The sequence below is a fragment of the Anolis sagrei genome, chromosome 4, assembly GCF_037176765.1.
Source record: "Anolis sagrei isolate rAnoSag1 chromosome 4, rAnoSag1.mat, whole genome shotgun sequence".
Taxonomy (NCBI): Eukaryota; Metazoa; Chordata; class Lepidosauria; order Squamata; family Dactyloidae; genus Anolis; species Anolis sagrei.
The window spans coordinates 78,853,997-78,871,720 of record NC_090024.1 but is presented as its reverse complement, the minus strand read 5'-3'; the positions used below and the strand labels follow the sequence as shown (position 1 = coordinate 78,871,720).

General features: G+C 38.2%; 1 protein-coding gene across 1 annotated transcript in view; it reads left to right on the top strand.

The window, feature by feature from the left end:
- Positions 1-17,724, top strand: part of CDKAL1 (CDK5 regulatory subunit associated protein 1 like 1) — a 284,435-nt gene that overhangs the window by 36,400 nt on the left and 230,311 nt on the right. Inside the window, exon 4 of the mRNA XM_060774897.2 lies at positions 7,958-8,042. Within this exon, the coding sequence (XP_060630880.1) occupies positions 7,958-8,042 (85 nt within the window). The remainder of the gene's footprint in view (positions 1-7,957; positions 8,043-17,724) is intronic.

Sequence of the window (17,724 nt, the reverse complement as noted above, 5' to 3'; positions counted from 1 at the left end):
TCAAATATATATGGTATATTCATTTGATACAAGAAATTAGCAGTCGTTCTATCTTCTCATTAAATGGTAGTGAGGAACAAAAAAAGCCATCAAAGTTCACTGACCCAATGCTCCCTTTTGTTTTGGGGTTTCAATTAATGTAATTTGTCAATCATCATTTTGACAAGTACGCTGTGATAAAACACACTGTGTGTTTTTCTATTTATAGTAAACTTTATATACTTTAATTTTAAATGGTTGAAAAAAGGAATGTGTTGGGTTTTTTAAGTAGGAGAAGAGACATAACATCTTTGAAGAAATGCCAAAACACAGGAGGTTTATACAACTTTCTGATGTTAAAACATCAGAAACATACAAACATACTGAATTGGATTTTTTGTACAAACATGGAAGTGTGTAACCTGCCATGCAACAGTTGGCATGTATCTTAAGATTTCTCAAGGTTCACATCAAGCCTTCAAATTGTCTGCATTGGAGAAAAGAAATTGTATTCATCTCATCTTGATGTTCGCATAATGAACACCAGTCTTGAAAATACAGATCTAATTCAGTTCTTTTTCAACATTAAGGCCTTAAATCAGCTTGTAAAAGATTGACCTTTTATCTTGCACTTTTATGGAAAACTTCGGTTATTTTGTAAATGCCCATAGTCTCAGTTGGCTTTGATGTAGAGCCAAGAGTGAGGTTTTGAATGGACGGGTAGCACCGGTATATAGGAACCCCCTGATCCCTTCCACCATGCAGTGGTACTCTTTCTCATTTTACTGGTATGCAATTGGCTTTATTTTTTGAAGTGCATATAGTCACTATTATGTTTTGAAGGCATACTTCTGTTGTTAATTTTAGATCAGTGTGTATTTATATCTGTCTGCCTGCCTATCCGTATGTCACTGTTGCTTTTGTTAAACATATTCCTATTCACCACTAGGGTTCACTCCAAGCTTTCAGACAGTTTGCCTAGTGTTCCATTTGGTAGAGAAAGACATCTGCATGGCTGGACTTTGAAAAGACTTGATATCCTGCTTTGGTATAGATCTTTGATCTAATTGTATGGTTTAAGAGTAGTTGCAAAGGTTATGGCATGAAATATACAAATGGACAATTAAATTGTTCTGATCTGAAGTGAAAGATTACAGTTAGCAATTTACATAAAAAGTTTTGCATAGATAGTTCTTTCACAGGATTTTTTTAAAAAAGAGACTGTAAATTGATTACAGCTTTTTTTGCAAGTAAAGTATGATATTTAAACAATGAGAACAGTGTTTCTCAAACTGCTCCTCCAGGTCTTTTGGAGTTTAGCTCCTAGAAATCCTAGCCAGTTAACCAACTGTTAGGAATTGTGGGAGCTGAAGTCCAAAACACCTGGAGGAGCAGAGTTTGAGAAATTCTGAATTAAAGGATCTATTACAGTGGTTCTCAACCTGGAGTCCCCAGATGTTTTTGGCCTACAACTCACAGAAATCCCAGCCAGTTTACCAGCTGTTAGGATTTCTGGGAGTTGAAGGCCAAAAACATCTGGGGACCCCAGGTTGAGAACCACTGATCTATTAGGTATTTTCATAAAATTTCCAGAAAGGTATTTCATATCAGAGAATACTGTATACCTTTACTTAACCTACCGCCTTCTACACAGCTGTATAAAATCCAGATTATCTTCTTTGAACTGGATTATATGGCAGTGTAGACTCAGATAATCCAGTTCAAAACAGATAATGTGGATTCTCTGCATTGATATTCTGGATTATATGGCAGTGTAGAAGGGCCCTAAGTCTACTAAGATAGACCCACGGTAACCACTAGTATTTAGTTCTGGTGGGTACCCAGAACCGTTGTATCCATTGTTGAAGTGCATTGTATACAATGGTATAAAATATGTCCTTTTCAAAAGCAAAGTTTGCTTTTTGGAATGTATGTATGTATGTGTGTGTGTATATATATATATGCCTACATATATCAATCGGTGGTTCTGAACCTGGGGTCCCCAGATGTTTTTGGCCTTCAACTCCCAGAAATCCTAACAGCTGGTAAACTGGCTGGGATTTCTGGGTGTTATAGGCAAAAAAAAACACACACACACATATACATACACACATACATACACACATTCAAGTCTGTGGCCGATTGAATCCATGCATACAGACTCCATGGATTTGGAGGACCAACTGTACACTTGGCCCGATAGTAAGCCTATTGGATCTCCTATTGAATGTTGAGTCATACCATGAATTCATTGAGTTGGTATAAAAATTGGATTCAGGTCCTCTTTTACTCATGATCAGGTGTGGCTATAGTAGTACTTTTTATGTTGATAGACTGCCAGTCTCAGCAGCTATAGCTAGCATAGACAATGGTAAGGAATCCTGGAAGATGTAGTCTACAACAGCAGTAGGACTGCATAATTCCTACTATGCTCAACATGTCCAGAAATATGCATGAGGTTTCCCCACATGATGTATGGGAGATCGCAGTTGATTAATGCTATGGAGTTATTCCTTAATTTGTTTGCATAGATTATTTTGCACTGTGGCCTTTGACTTAAGAGGTGTTCCTGCTTGGCAATCATAGTTGAAATTTGAAGTTACTGGGATTAATAGGCCTCTATAGAGGCAGAGTAGCTTTGGCAAGTTTCAGCACATATTTCTTTTTCCTCCTGGTGATGTAAGTCACCTTATATAAAGTAGAAATGGAGTCCCCACCCTTTCCTTATTTTATTCACTCACTGTTCTCATGACTGGTGATTTGAAATGGATGATCTCTTGTGACTAATGTACATGTTGCTATGGCAGTCTTCCACAAGATTAAAGTGTCCCCAAACACAAAAGTGGGGGTATTGAGAGCAGTGAAGGCTGGGTGGGCTAAATGTTCTGGTGACACTAGTATGTGATGGTAAATATCTTGAGTCACACACTTACCGGAAAAAAATGGGAATGGGCAGTGGCTTCTCCAAAAAAGTAGTCTGTCACATCAGTGAAAATGAATTAGTTCATGTTTCATATATTTTGATTTTCATCATGTACTTTCAATTTTGAACCATAGCCTTGTAATCGGAACCTTACTTAGACTTTTTAAAAAGTCCAAGGAATAAATAAATAACTGAAGTTTCTCAGTTCCAAAAAGTCTCAGAAGAGCAATTTTCAGAAAGGGTCATAAGTCGTTGGCCTCTCCATACCTGCCCCCCCCCGCCCCGCCCCCTGCCAATACCTTCTTTGTAGATGAGGTTAACTACAAGGAAAAAATAGTATATACTTAGACACCTATGTGTGTTACAGCCTGCTATATCTAAAACGAGTGACGTGTTAAAATAAGAAAAATCCACTGCCCTCACCAAGCCTTTAATCCAGTGTTTCTCAACCTTCATAATGCTATGACCACTTAATACAGTTCCTTATGTTGTGGTGATACCCAACCATAAAATTATTTTTGTTGCTATTTCATAACTGTAAATTTGCTACTTTTATGAATCGTAATGTAAATATCTGATATGCAGGATGTATTTTCATTCACTAGACCAAATTTGACACAAATACCCGATATGCCCAAATTTGAATACTGGTGGGGTTGTGGTGGATTGATTTTGTTGCTGGGATTTATAGTTCACCTGCAATCAAGGAGCATTCTGTACTTCACCGATAGTGGAATTGAACCAAACTTGGCACACAGAACTCCCATGACCAACAGAAAGTACTGGAAGGGTTTGGTGGGCATTTCCCTTGAGTTTTGGAGTTGTAGTTCACCTACATCCAGAGAGTACTGTAGACTCAAACAATGAAAGATATGGACCAAACTTGGCACGAATCCTCAATATACCCAAATGTGAACACTGGTGGAGTTTGGGGAAAATAGTCCTTGACATCTGGAAGTTGTTGCTGGGATTTATAGTTAAGCAACAATAAGAAAACATTCTGAACCATACCAACGATAGAATTGGGCCAAACTTCCCACACAGAATCCCCCATGCCTGGAAGGGACTCGCTAGTGCGAGCCTTCCTCCAGCCTTACACGCTCTCCCTCGCATGTACACCACGCTGCTATGCGTCGAGCATGCCTGCTCTCCCCTCCCTTTCTTGGAAACTCAGAAACAGCCCTCCCCTTGGCTTAGAGGCTGGCCAATCACAGCAGAGAAGGGTTTTTGGTGGGAGGATTTGCCATCTGTTTCCAAAAAGGAAGAGAAGGACAGGCTGAGAGATCTTCAACCTTCTCTACCAAAGGGGTTCCTAAGATGATCAGTAACATGTGCTTTGCAATGGTCTTTGGCAATCTCTCTGAAACCCCCTCACAACCTCCCTAGGGCTCCTGATCTCCAGGTTGAAAAGTTCTGTTTTCATCTGTCACAGATTGCAGTTGTACAATTTACCAATCCTATCTCTCAACATAAATCCCCACAACTCCATTTCTTCAGGCTATTTTATACCCAAGTTTGGGGGTTGAGAATGGAGCTAAAACTACTCAAAGAGAGAGGAAGGGAACAACCAACCAAAGGTATAATAGAAACCTGGTTGTGTATGTTATTAGATTTTTTGGTATCCATTAGACATTCAGTTAGAATACACTTAACTTGAATTTCTCATATCCTTATTTTGGAACTTTTCCAAGCCATTCTATTCACTTAATATCCTAGATCAGGAGATAACTGTTGGAACATTTTTAAAGCTTTAATGTGGCTTCTGGGCGAGAGACCTTCAGCTCTGTATACTGTGGTTTCTGTATCTGAGATACAGTAACGAATGGATAAAGTATGAAGGTAATTCTGTGAAAGTCAATAACTAGCTGGAAGCTACAATTTAATAAGTGTTTGGACATATCTGGCTCAGATAAGTTCCTCTATATTTTAGCTTCCTCTGTGTTAAAAGTGATAGATGTAGCTTAAATCCAGACTCCATGTGGGATTAGATGTCAGGGGAAATAAGTGGAGGCAAGGCATTTGAAATCAATATATTGCCTCTGGGTACAACATAATACAGACAGAATTTGCAGAAATATAAGCTGGGAAATAGATATTGGAGAAGAATATGTTTCAGTTTATAAGCTGACCTTGACTTTTGTGAAAACATATGTATGAAAATCAGTGGGAGACTTTCAAAACTGCAAGTCAGCTTGTGCTAAGGAGCAAAATAGCTGTGAAGGAGAAAATCTGAGTTTTTAGAAGTTAGATCTCTATAGTTTGATCTAAAATACTTTGTATGCTACTGATGCTGGTGAATGCAGTTAAAATATTCATTCGTTTAAAAAATGTATGGCTAAGTATTTGAGAGTGCCTTTTGGTTATCCTGTATTTTTCATTAAAGCAAGTTTCCTGAAACTGTTACATTTCTACAAAATCATGTATGATTAAATTTGAATTTAAATTTAGGATTGGGTATCTGACATCCAATTATTGCATTATTTCAAATCGCCCAGTGGAGGAATCACCAGTTAAGTCCCCTTGAATAATGAAAGCTCACCTTTGTTGGCTTTAGAAGAAGAGGCGGCCTTTCCTCCCATTGTCTTGTTATTAGTAGTTTGAGCAGCATCACGACATGAGCACCATTCTGATCATGAGGTCTTACAGTAAAGTTGTCTCTTCCTTCTATTTGAGAGTGAAAATAATATGACTATGGTGTGTATATACCACCCATTAGGCAAAAAACTTGGCAGTATGGTAACTATTTCTGACACAGGAAGGACCCTTATTGAACCGGGAAATAATATTGTCTAGGGCAAGTGACAGTCAAAACTGGTGAGTAGGCTTAGGTGCGTGGCATGGAATTTGCCGGTGTGGCAACTGTCCACACTTGATCTGGAATCTGTTTGAAACGATGATATAAACAAAAATGCTGGCAATAAAAACAAAGAGTTTATATTTCACTGTCATCTGTAAATACCTTTGTTACTCACTAAAGTGCTTTACCACATTGTCCTTCTCCTATTTCAGAATTTGTGCTGTCCATATCCTTCTGTTATGTTGAGATTGTTCAGAAGTTTCCATGATCATTTGAATTTCTTCACTGTTGATGGTGTTTTACAAAAGCCTGATTGATTTGTTTTGGCTTGTACAATATTTGTTTCTTGTTTCTTGAAGAAGGAAACCAAAAGATTTTTTTTAAAAAAATCACTTCTTTGAGTTATCTAAACAATTCTGATTATTATTATTGAATCCCTTGCAAGCAGTATCCCTTGGAGAAATGCTGCTTTTTGTGATAGCAAAAAGCAGCATTTGGACTTGAGTACAAAATTACTAGCAATTTGAACTAAACCGTTTCATATCTTGATCCTGAAAAACTAACACATGGACCACTGATCTAAACATGGTTATCCTTCAAAAATTTCTAATACAGAAGTAATGTGGAAAAAAACACCATTATATGTAAAAATGTTTTAGTGTTTTATGTATTTCCCAAATAGATACTCTGTAAAGTATACACTGGATATTCTTGCCCATCTGTTTTGCAAATTTTGATCTAGCCTTGACATTCCAAAAATATTTCTTGGAAGTATGAGTGGAATGAGGACTTTCATGGGAGTTCTAACATTACTATCCAAATGCCTGAATGTTGATATATCAAACACTGCAGAAGAACAAAATGAAACTAACCACACTCTTCTTATCCTAGATCAGGGGTCCTCAAACTTTTTAAACAGAGGGCCGGGTCACAGTCCCTCAAACTGTTGGAGGGCCGGATTATAATTTGAAAAAAACATGAATGAATTCCTATGCACACTGCACACATCTTATTTGTAGTGCAAAAACACTTTAAAACAATACAATAATTAAAATGAAGAACAATTTTAACAAATATAAATTTATTAGTATTTCAATGGGAAGTGTGGGCCTGCTTTTGGCTGATGAGATAGGGTTATTGTTGTTGTTGTGTGCTTTCAAGTCATTACAGACTTAGGTTGACCCTGAGCGAGGGCCGGGTAAATGACCTTGGAGGGCCGCATCCGGCCCCCGGGCCTTAGTTTGAGGACCCCTGTCCTAGATGATAAGACCATCTCAAGTCTGCCTGGTGCCTTCATTTCATCCACTTGCTGTATTGCCTTGCCTAAAACGGAACATGGGGCACAAGGTTGCAGTCTTTGGGGTGGGGAATGTTTGGATAAATGTAGACATGTGGCTTTGACTTCACCAACTGCAACTAAATAGCCCTTTGATGTTTACTAATGGAGAAATGCATCCCTTGGGATAAAAATAAATCCCCAGATCTCTTGTAGCGAACAAGGGAGGTTGGGGAAAGGAGCATGAACCTCTTGTTGGACCCCAATGGTCAGTGTTCACCCATACTCAACAATAAGTATACTATTGCTCTGTGATACGTAAGGGAGAAAGGAGTTGCATTTTAACACTAAAGGAGGAACATAGAAACTCAATAAGTGTCTTTTATTGCAAATCTGATTGTCATGAGAAAAAAATGGTGATCTCGGTATGTAGAAATTTGTAAAGTCCAGAATTATGCAGACCAAGTGTCAGCAACCCACTGTGGCTGAAACACTTTACATAGAGTCTACTGATTTAGTTTAGCATCTGTGTCTTCATTTATGAAACATTCTCATTGCAGTTAAGAGTGTGTGTGTGTGTGTTAATAATTCTTTTAAATGTATGATGATGATGACGATGATAATTTATTTATTTACTTACTTAATTACTACATTTATATACTGCTTTTCTCCCCCTAAGGAAACTCAAAGTGGTTTCTAACATTATAAAGGCAATAATAATAATAATAATAATAATAATAATTTTTATTTCTTACCTGCCTTTCTCACTGGCTCGAGGCAGGTCACAGCATAGTAAAAATACACAAATACTATAAAAAATTCTACAAACGCACATAATGAAATTGATTCCTTAAGCCTTCCTTAAGTATCTGATAGCATCTGATAGCTACACAGCTTTGTTAACCTGTTTCTGTTAACGTGATAGAAAGTAGGGTCCCCTAGATAAAAATCTAATTGTATTTTATGTATATCTGTCTTTCAGAGAATGCTGCGGAAGCAGACCTGTGGCTGTTGAACAGTTGTACAGTAAAAAGCCCTGCTGAGGATCATTTTAGAAATTCAATTAAGTAAGTTACTGGGTTTTTTTCCTAAAGAAATGTTAGTGAAAAAGCTTGGGTTGAGGTATGGATACCTATTATAATCCAGACTAAATTTATTCTGAGCTAAAAATGTTGCAAATTACCATGTAGCAGGACTTAAATATGGAGGTGGGTTGGCTTCTTTGGACCCTTCACCCCCATGCAGCTGCATCCTACAGCTATCACTTTTGGTTTAGTATTGCTGCCACGCTGCTGTACTTTACAAGTGTGACAGCAACTAAAAAAACCTAGGAATGTGGTTGTGATTTTAAACAAGGCAAAAGCTCCTTGTGTGTATGTAGCACCTTCAAGTGACCTGTCAACTTATTGTGGCCCCATGAATTTCACAGGGTTTTCTTATGCAAGGAATATTCAGAAATGGTTTTGCTAGTTCCTGTCTCTGAAATACTGCCTGCAGGACCTTGTATTAATTGGTAATCTCCCATCCAAGTGTGAAACATGGCTGCCTTTACTTAGCTTTCAAGAACAAAAGTCAAATTGTGTGACTTCAAGTGAATTAACATAATTGTCAGAACTATGAATCCTTCTATCCCCATTTCATAGTTGTATCAGAGCAAACCTAGTGATTTCCACTTTTCTTATAACTGTTTCTATTGCTGATTTTAAGAAAGGTCCTCCACCCAGTAGAACGGTTGTTAGGGTTCCAGGATTATTATTAATTAGGAATCTAAACAAGTGGAAACCTGAAGATTTGTGTTTAGTGTAAACCAAAATATTGCCTGTTAGGTAAAGATAATGTCTTTGCACAACAATTACATGAACGTTTATGCAATCCGCTGCTTAGTGCAGTGTGCAGATGGGCATCTATTGAAAGTGGACACAAGGTATACTTACAGTTCTAGTTTAGCAGCTGGTGTACTCAGAAGAATAAAGCAGTAGGAGGGGGAGCTGGATTGAACTGGATCCTTAGCTAGTAGATGAGAATGAGTGATGCCTTTTCTGCCTAACATTGTGTGCCCAGTGTGGACTGAAGCACTGGAAGCCTGGCAATAAGTTAGCATTTCTCTTGCCAAGAAAATCCTAGTTCCCTAAACACCAGCCGTTAATATGCTGTTAGGCAATAATAATAGGTTGTCTAGCCAATTATCCTAGTAACAGAATTACCAGTTTCATCCCAGCTGTTACAGGAGCTTGTTTTTAACAGTAATAGTGCATGCATTGAAGCAGAAGGGTGAAAATGAATTCTTCCATGGTCATCGCAGTGTCTCTTTATGTCCACAGCATAACTGAATCTGATTTTAATTAGGAATGAAATGTTTCTGCTTCATATAATTACATAGTGGTCTGTTGGTTAGGGTTCTAGAGAAGATTTTGATTCTTGTGATGAAATATGTGCACCATCTTGCAGGGGCCATTCACAATGTTAGATATCAGACTGACAAAGAAGTAAAAATACGGTGATGTTGTGAACATTCTGCTCTTCTGATACCATTTTCATTCATGTTGGAATGTCTGGAATTTGTCACCAGGAAGTTTTAACTTAAGGGTTGATGGTTTTTTTCTAAAGTGATGAAACATTTTCATCACTCTTTACAGCTAGCTCCCACTGTTTATCTGTCTCAGGGCAGAACCTGGATGAGAGGCTTCAAATTGTCTTGGAAAAGGTTGGTTATAGCTCAAACATGCTGTCTTGGACACCTTCAGAGAACTATCAGTAGCAGGCTTTTGGTCCTTCTCTTTTCCCTCTAACATTTATTTTTTTCTCTGTATTAATTACACAAAGAGAAGATTGGGGAGGGGGGTTCTTTCTGAATCACAAATTCCCCATCTGTGTTCTAGAATTTTATGCCTTTGCCCACCCAAACGTGAAAACTAGATTTAATGGTGCAGGTAAGATTCACACCAAGAACTTCCTGGTTGGTAGCTTAGTTTCTCCTACCTGCTGTGTTGTCCCAACTCTCATTATAATTCTGTAAGGTGCTACTTGAGTGACTTTTGAAAAGAAAAACAGAATTTGTGTTATTCACATTGTTTAATGTTTAACATCCTAAAATCACCTGAATGGGTTATAAGAATAGTGCCTTTGAAAGTCTGTTTTGATGTTGTGGTAATTGTTGATGTGTAAGAATGCCGGATAAAGGTCAAAATAATTTTTAAGAGCTGTTGGTTGCAGCAGAGATACTTGGTAGGAGGCATGGTGATCTTGGACCCTGTACATGCCTAACAATTTATCAGTCATGTGCAAATTAGCTAAATATACTTTGGAAAAAATTGACTCCCTTGAACTCACATGCCATTAGAGGTAGGTCAGCCATGCAAGTAGGTTCGCAGAAACTACTAGCTCAAAACAAATGTAACTGCCCATGTTGTAGTTGCATAAATTTTGTGAGTCATTTGTCTCCAAGATTGGAGTGCTATGGCTTTTGTACACTTTCCCCACCACTTTGCTTATCCTAATCTGGCTGATATTTATGTAATTCCTTGTTGGCATTAGTCTCTAGGGTTCTTGATTGTTTTCAGAAACAGTAATTTCAAAAACACGGAGTTATTTTGAAGCAGAAAGTTCAAACCAGGATGTATGTTACAATTCAATACTAACTTCCTCTAAATTATACGTACAAGAGGGTAGGCCAAATTGGATCAAAATCACTTACCAATTAATAGAAGACAAAATAGATGGTGAAGGGGCACAGTTACTTTATGATTCATGGCCAAAACAATAAACAGGAGATGTAAATGAAACAATACCAAGCTCTGTTCTCTTATCCTGCAGAGAGAAACCACTACTATGTTCAGATCTCTGATCCTTTCTTACAACACATTGGTGTTTGGCGTGAGGGGCAGTGTATAGGCATTGTAGAAATTGATGGTCAGCAGAGATCCAACCCCATCCAGCTCTAGTATTGAACAGTGACTTTCCAAGGGATACAGTCGCAATCAAGTTCAGCAGCAGAAGAGTGATGGGATGTGTCTCAGAGGTTAGGATTCTGGGTTAGAAGTGGAGAGGGGCAGAGAGCAGCATTGATTTCTTTGAGAAGTCTGTGAGGTTTCAAAAAATCCATATACTGTATTGTCGAAGGCTTTCATGGCCGGAAACACTGGGTTGTTATAGGTTTTTCGGGAGAGAATGCTTCTATAACATGGCCATATAGTCCAAAAAACCTGAAACAACCCAATCCGTATACTTCCTTTTACCCTTTCTCCTCCGATTGGTCCTCATCTGAGTCTTGGGCAAGCATAGTGTGCTCTTACTTCCTCTCTCTTTCATCCACTCTCACGCATAAATACACTCTAAGATAGGCTGGGAGGCCAGGTGCAGAAAGGGAATAGATTGGGAACTGCAGCAGGGAAGAGCTCCTTGCCCCACCCCAGCCATTCCACAGATATATAAACCCATTGTCCTAATTCCAACAGACCTCACTACCTCTGAGGATGCTTGCCATAGATGCAGGCGAAATGTCAGGAGAAATGCCTCTAGAACATGGCTCTATAGCCCAAAAAAACCCACAAGAACCTGCTCATCTCTGTTCTCATTCCTCTCCCTCTATTTCCCTTTCAATACTCGAAATATTCAAACAGATAAAATAACCTGCGATTAAAAAAAAAAAGTAAATCCGTGTGGTGTAATGGTTTGAGTGTTGGAGTGTGACCCCAAAGACCAAGATTCAAAGCCCAACTTGGACAAAATCCTAACTTGGACACCCCCCCCCCCAAAAAAAAATTATTGCCAAGAAATACCTGTGGAATGGTCTCCTTAGGGTCGCCATAAATCAGAAACAACTTAAAGGCACACAACAACAACAACCCAGTTTACATTAGGGTCATACAATGCAACATTCTTCTCTGAGGAAGGTCCCTAGCTCGCTGCAGCAGATTTGGGGAGACATAGGGTCTTGCAAAGGGGATTGAGAATTAGCTCAACTCACAGGCATTGGTGGATGGTCACCATCAAGATGACTCGACATAATTATAAATGCAGATTACAAATTGCAATGCAATTAGTTTATTTAAAAAATCTCATTCATAGTTTGTTATATGCAAGGGAGGTTTAAGTTCGAAACAAATGGTGAAGAACTATAAATTCGTATTCTCTTTTAAAATAATTAATAGAAGAAATCTATTTGAAAAGGTCTTTTCTGCCGGTATCTCATTCTGCTTTCATCCTGTGACATTTTCCCTGCATCAGTCTGACCCTGAACTGATCGTTTGATATTTAGAAGTAGTGAACCTATTGCACTGTGACAATCAGATGTATGGCATTCAGTTTTCTTCTTAGATAAAAAAATATTTTAAGGATTTGTTGTGATAGTAGGTTCACATGTTATATGTTAGAATGTAATCTTGTCTGGATCACTTTTAATCTTTGAAATGCTCTAAAACAATACATTTCAATGTGTAAAAAGCATTTTCTTTAAAATTGTGAAATTACCGTTTTTCCCTTTGTATGCTCTGTCTATGGCAATTTTGGGGTGCAAGATCCAGACTGCTTCTCAAAAATATAAATGCTTCATCTTCCATTAAGATATCTTCATGCTAAAACTTTACTTCTCAGCTTACCCTAATGAATAAAGAATTTCATTATTATATACAGTTGTTGTGAACTTTCACTGACAGTGCTTTAAGGTCAGTTGTCATACTCAAATAGATGATTGACTTTGAATGTGAACTCTTTCCTCCTCTATTACATTGATATCTGTTTCCTTAAATCGGTTTCAAAGATCAATAAAAAGGAGGGGGACAATAATTAAAAGTGAAGAACATGCCAAGTTGGTGTTAGTTACTGATCTGACAAATGTTGCAGATACCTGATACAGTAGACTTCAAAATGCCTTGATAGACAGAGCCATAATAGATCACTTTATTATAAATTTCCTTTATGGTTATTTTTAATTTGTTTAAATTAATATGCATTAAAAATACCAGATATTGTTGCATATGAATTTTTTGGAATGTGTCTTCACTGAACTTTAAAGTATTCAGTGTTAGTGTGACATTAGTTGGGAATCTGATAGTATATCTCTATTGTGACTGATATGATTGAACAAGTTGCATCATTTTAGGAAAATGGCTAATTTCTGTTTAATAAACTTTCACTCAATGAGAAGGAACACTGCGCACAATATGTACCAGTAAGCAAAGCGGTTTGATGCCTTTAATCTCAATGCTGCATGTTTAGTAATATATGTATCACAGGCTGGTACATGGAATCAAATACTATCTTGAGGCTCTTTCTTTCAGTCATCCATCCTTACCTAATCTTGTGAATGAAACCTGAGCCATCTGCTTGACAGATGGTGTAGGCAGGTAGGTAACCAAAGGAATTGTGTGTTTTTCTTACAGATAAAGTTGTGCTTGCCATATGCACTTTGTTTACCAAGTGTTAGTAAAGTCTTTAAAGAAAAGACTTTATACCATCTGGAGCAGAGAGTCATAACTGGAAGCAAGACAGTTAGAACTATACAGAACGCCTTACTGGATCATTTATGACTAATTAATGGCCTGACTAATTCATATTTGCTGAATTGTGGGTGGTATCTTCAATGCACAAAAGCAGATGTGAACAACAATCTCCTCCCTCTTTCTTTAATCTACAAAACAAACCCTTTTCAAAACACCTCCTCCTAAATCCTTCCAAAATGCAGACATTGCAGTTCACTAAAATTAGATGATACAGTTCTACAATTTTGAAAAGCTGTTAAATCTGACCCTTGGTTTTCACTACATTATATAGGATGATGAACCTTACCCACTTCCATCCCACAGTTGTTGTGGGGTTTTTTTAAAAATCTTTAGGTACATGTACACAAAATTATATTGAAATATGGCAGAATTTAAACTACCATATATACTCGAGTATAAGCTGAGTTTTTCAGCCCCTTATTTAGACTGAAAAAGCCCCCCCCAGCCTATACTCTAATCAAAGTTATTTATTATTTTACTCTGTTATTATTATCATTATTACATTTATTATTTTATTCTTATTATTCTGATTACATTTACATTAATTTATTCTATTGCCTACCTTCATGAACATATTTCCTTCTATGAATCTGCACGACCTCTTCGATCTTCTGGGGAGGCCCTCCTTTCGCTTCCTCCTCCATCGCGAGCACAACTTGTTGGGACCAGGGAGAGGGCCTTCTCTGTGTTGGCCCCTCGGCTTTGGAACTTGTTACCTGGAGGGAATAGGCAAGCACCCACCCTGGCAGCCTTCAGGAAGAGTCTAAAAACCTGGCCTGTTCCGGTGTGCCTTTGAGGAATAAATGCATATCCCCACACCTTAATTAAGTGCCTCAGCTGATATTTGTGTGGGCTTATACTTGAGTATATATGGTAAATGGAGGTAGGGAACTCTTAAAATCCATCTAAATATACAATACGATCCCCTTACCCATGGATTTGATATCCATGGTGTCATTTACCCACACTCTCAAAAATATTCCCCTTACCCTGAAAGTGTTTGTGGGCTTTTCAAGGCCCTCTAGTGTGATTTGATTGTGTACCTCTGGCCCGAGTATAGTCATAATACAGGGTTCACCATTATCCATGACTTCAGACTCCTATAGAGGTTCTTGAAATGTATCCCCCATGGATACAGGGGATCATGTTGTATGTTCAGATTTAAGGCTTAAAGGCTAACTTTCATGAAAAAAGTATCCCAATAATGGAGGAGCTGTCTTTCTCTCACACTATTTCTTTCACAAACATCAAACAGATGCAAAGTGCAAATAAACATAGTTCCAGCCAAAAAGACAACAGCTGTAGAGCAGCTGGCAGGCTTACCTGTGACAGGGTATATTTTGTGGCTATAGTATACTGCCCGTGTAGATCTCAGAACACAAACTTTGGAACAAGCTTTCAAGTAATTTTAGGGGGTAGATTTTATTAATGATAGGTAATAGTTATAAGGCTTATTGCTAATTATGGATGTATTACCGCACCATTGTTTCCAGCATAATACCTATGAATATGGCAAGATGCATGTACATATCCACCACCGAAAGCCCTTACTAATCGAGTGCCACTGTGCATTCCTTATTCCACATTTTCAACAGAAGGTGTAGTAAGAGCTTATTGGGAGGTTCTAGAGACAAACAAAAAAGTAAAGTTAGGTACCTTTGTCTTTCAGACTGTACAAGAGTTTCTGCTTGCCTCTTGATTTTTCTATTTTGGTGCGGGTAGATCATGTTAAGCTGTGATATGCGATTGCTCCCAAGCTCTGTTTCGGAAGCTATTGCTGAATATTTATTTCGAGGTGCTTCATATTGTTTCCTGCTTGAGACTTTACCCATGGAAATCATTTATTTAAACAAATAAAACAGAGGGGAAGTGCATGTCATATTTATTACTAAAGGTGAAATAGTCACAGTTATATGTTATATACTACATAATATATAGCATTGTTAGGTTTCTGCCCATTCATCTTACTAGTTTTCTACCAGACATGAGGTTTGACCTAGAACTCCACTATTGCAATGTGAGGACTACCACAAACTTCATCAGTTGCCAAGAATAAGGGTTTTCCTTGTCCGTATCTGTCACCAATGTAAGGTTCTTCCTCCTGCTTCACTGCTGCTATCAGCAACTGTGGAGGACCTATTATATATCCTCAAGGTTCTTGTGAAGGATGTTATGCGCCTTCCCCTACTGGACACCAAGTAGAGGTGTTACAAATGAATGGCTTTAAGGGTATAATTTGGGAGGTGCCTTGGCTAAGGTAAAGATAAAGGTTTGCCCTGACATTAAGACTAGTCGTGTCTGACTCTGAGGGGTAGTGCTCATCTCCATTTCTAAGCCAAAGAGCCAACTTTGTCCGTAGACACTTCCAAGATCATGTGACCAGCATGACTGCATGGATCACTATTACCTTCCTGCCAAGGCAGCACCTATTGATCTACTTACACTTGCATGTTTTCAAATTGCTGGGTTGGCAGAAGCTGGGTCTAACAGCAGGAGCTCATCCTGCTCCTTGGATTTGAACCGCCGACCTTTCGGTTCAGCAGCTCATCAGTTTAATCTGTTACACCACCAGGGTGCCCATTGCCTTGACTAAACAAGTCAATTTATCTTGGCAAGTTAATTGACTATCCATCCTGATATTCCATAGGTTTGAGTCTGAAAACAGAGGGTGCAACTACAGCAGGCATGGTCAAACTTCTGCCCTCCAGGTGTTTTGGACTTCAACTCCTAGAAATCCCAGCCAGCTTACTAGCAGTTAAGAATTGTGGAAGTTGAAGCCCAAAACCACCTAGAAGGCTGGAGTTTTCACATGCCTGATCTGTTGAATTAATGCAGTTTGACATCACTTTAACAGCCATGACTCAATTCTATGGAATCCTGGGGATTGTAATTTAACCCTCTCTGCCAAAGTGTAGTGGTGCCTGGTTAAACTATAAATCCTAGGGTTCCATAGCATTGAACCATGGCAGTTAAAGTGGTATCAACCTGCATGAATTCAACAGTGTAGATGCACCCTGGAAAGGTAAAATGCAGAAAAGCTGAAAAATCAACCCAATCTTTCCTGAGTGCCCCAGGGAAGATAGGGCAGAATATAAATTTATTATTATTATTATTATTATTATTATTATTATTATTATTATTATTATGCTATTTTCCATGTAAGAGACAGAAAAATTAGTTGCTTTTTCTTGTAATGTGATAATATTTTAGTCTTTAACTTGGTGAGCATGTGATAAATGTTTCCTGTCATCCTAATTATGACAGGAAGAGTTTTTAAAAAAACGTTTGCACTGTTGTCTTTGTCACTTTCTTTACTGCTGCTCTCTTCTAAGTTTACATTTTGCCTCCAGTGATTGGCTGTGGACATGACTTTGTTTTGAAGCACTGGCTCACTGAGGTCTGCACATGGAAGGTGTTTGCCAGAAAGATGTTCTAGGCCATCTGTTGCTGGAAGAATGTTCCCAATAAGCCACCTGGTGTTTCAGCAAGGATTTGTTCTTGATAAGCCTTGGTTTACTTAATAAACAATAATACTAAGAGAGTAAAGGGGAGAAGATAGGCCAGCGCTTTTCCTCTTGTTACACAATTTTGAATAATCTCATTCAGATCGTTTCTTTTTGTGCTTCATCTATCATTAAAGCAATTTTCTTTTCACTTTGAAAACGGAAGGTGATGAGTAATGTTAAACAAAAGGAATCACACAATGATTAGTATAATGTTCTATGCAGTATATGATTTAATTTGGAGCACTAGATAGCCACCTGCTGTAGTTTTTGTCCTAAGCTGCAGTTTGGCAAGAGAGACTGGGCTGTTTTGGATCTCTTTTTATTTGTCATGTCTTTGGAACCATCTGACTCAACTGTGAACTGCCATGATGAAATGCTTAGCTACTGAGTGTTTATACAAATAAAACCAAAACTCCTTGTTTTTTTGCATGGTTTGAGCATGTTGATACAACATTTTAACTTCATCAGAAGCTAGCTCACATTGTTATTGGGATCTCTAAAATAAGAAAAGAATCCGGTTAGCATTGAGGATTCTGTTTCCCAATCTGGATTTAGCAAATGTTTGTTCTCTTACTACAGGCATGGGCAAACTTGGGCCCTCCAGGTGTTTTGGACTTCAATTCCCATAATTCCTAACCTCCTGTAGGCTGTTAGTAATTGTGGGAGTTGAAGTCCAAAATACCTGGAAGGCCCAAGTTTGCCCATGCCTGTCTTACTGGATGGCTTCACCTGTAGTTAAGAAA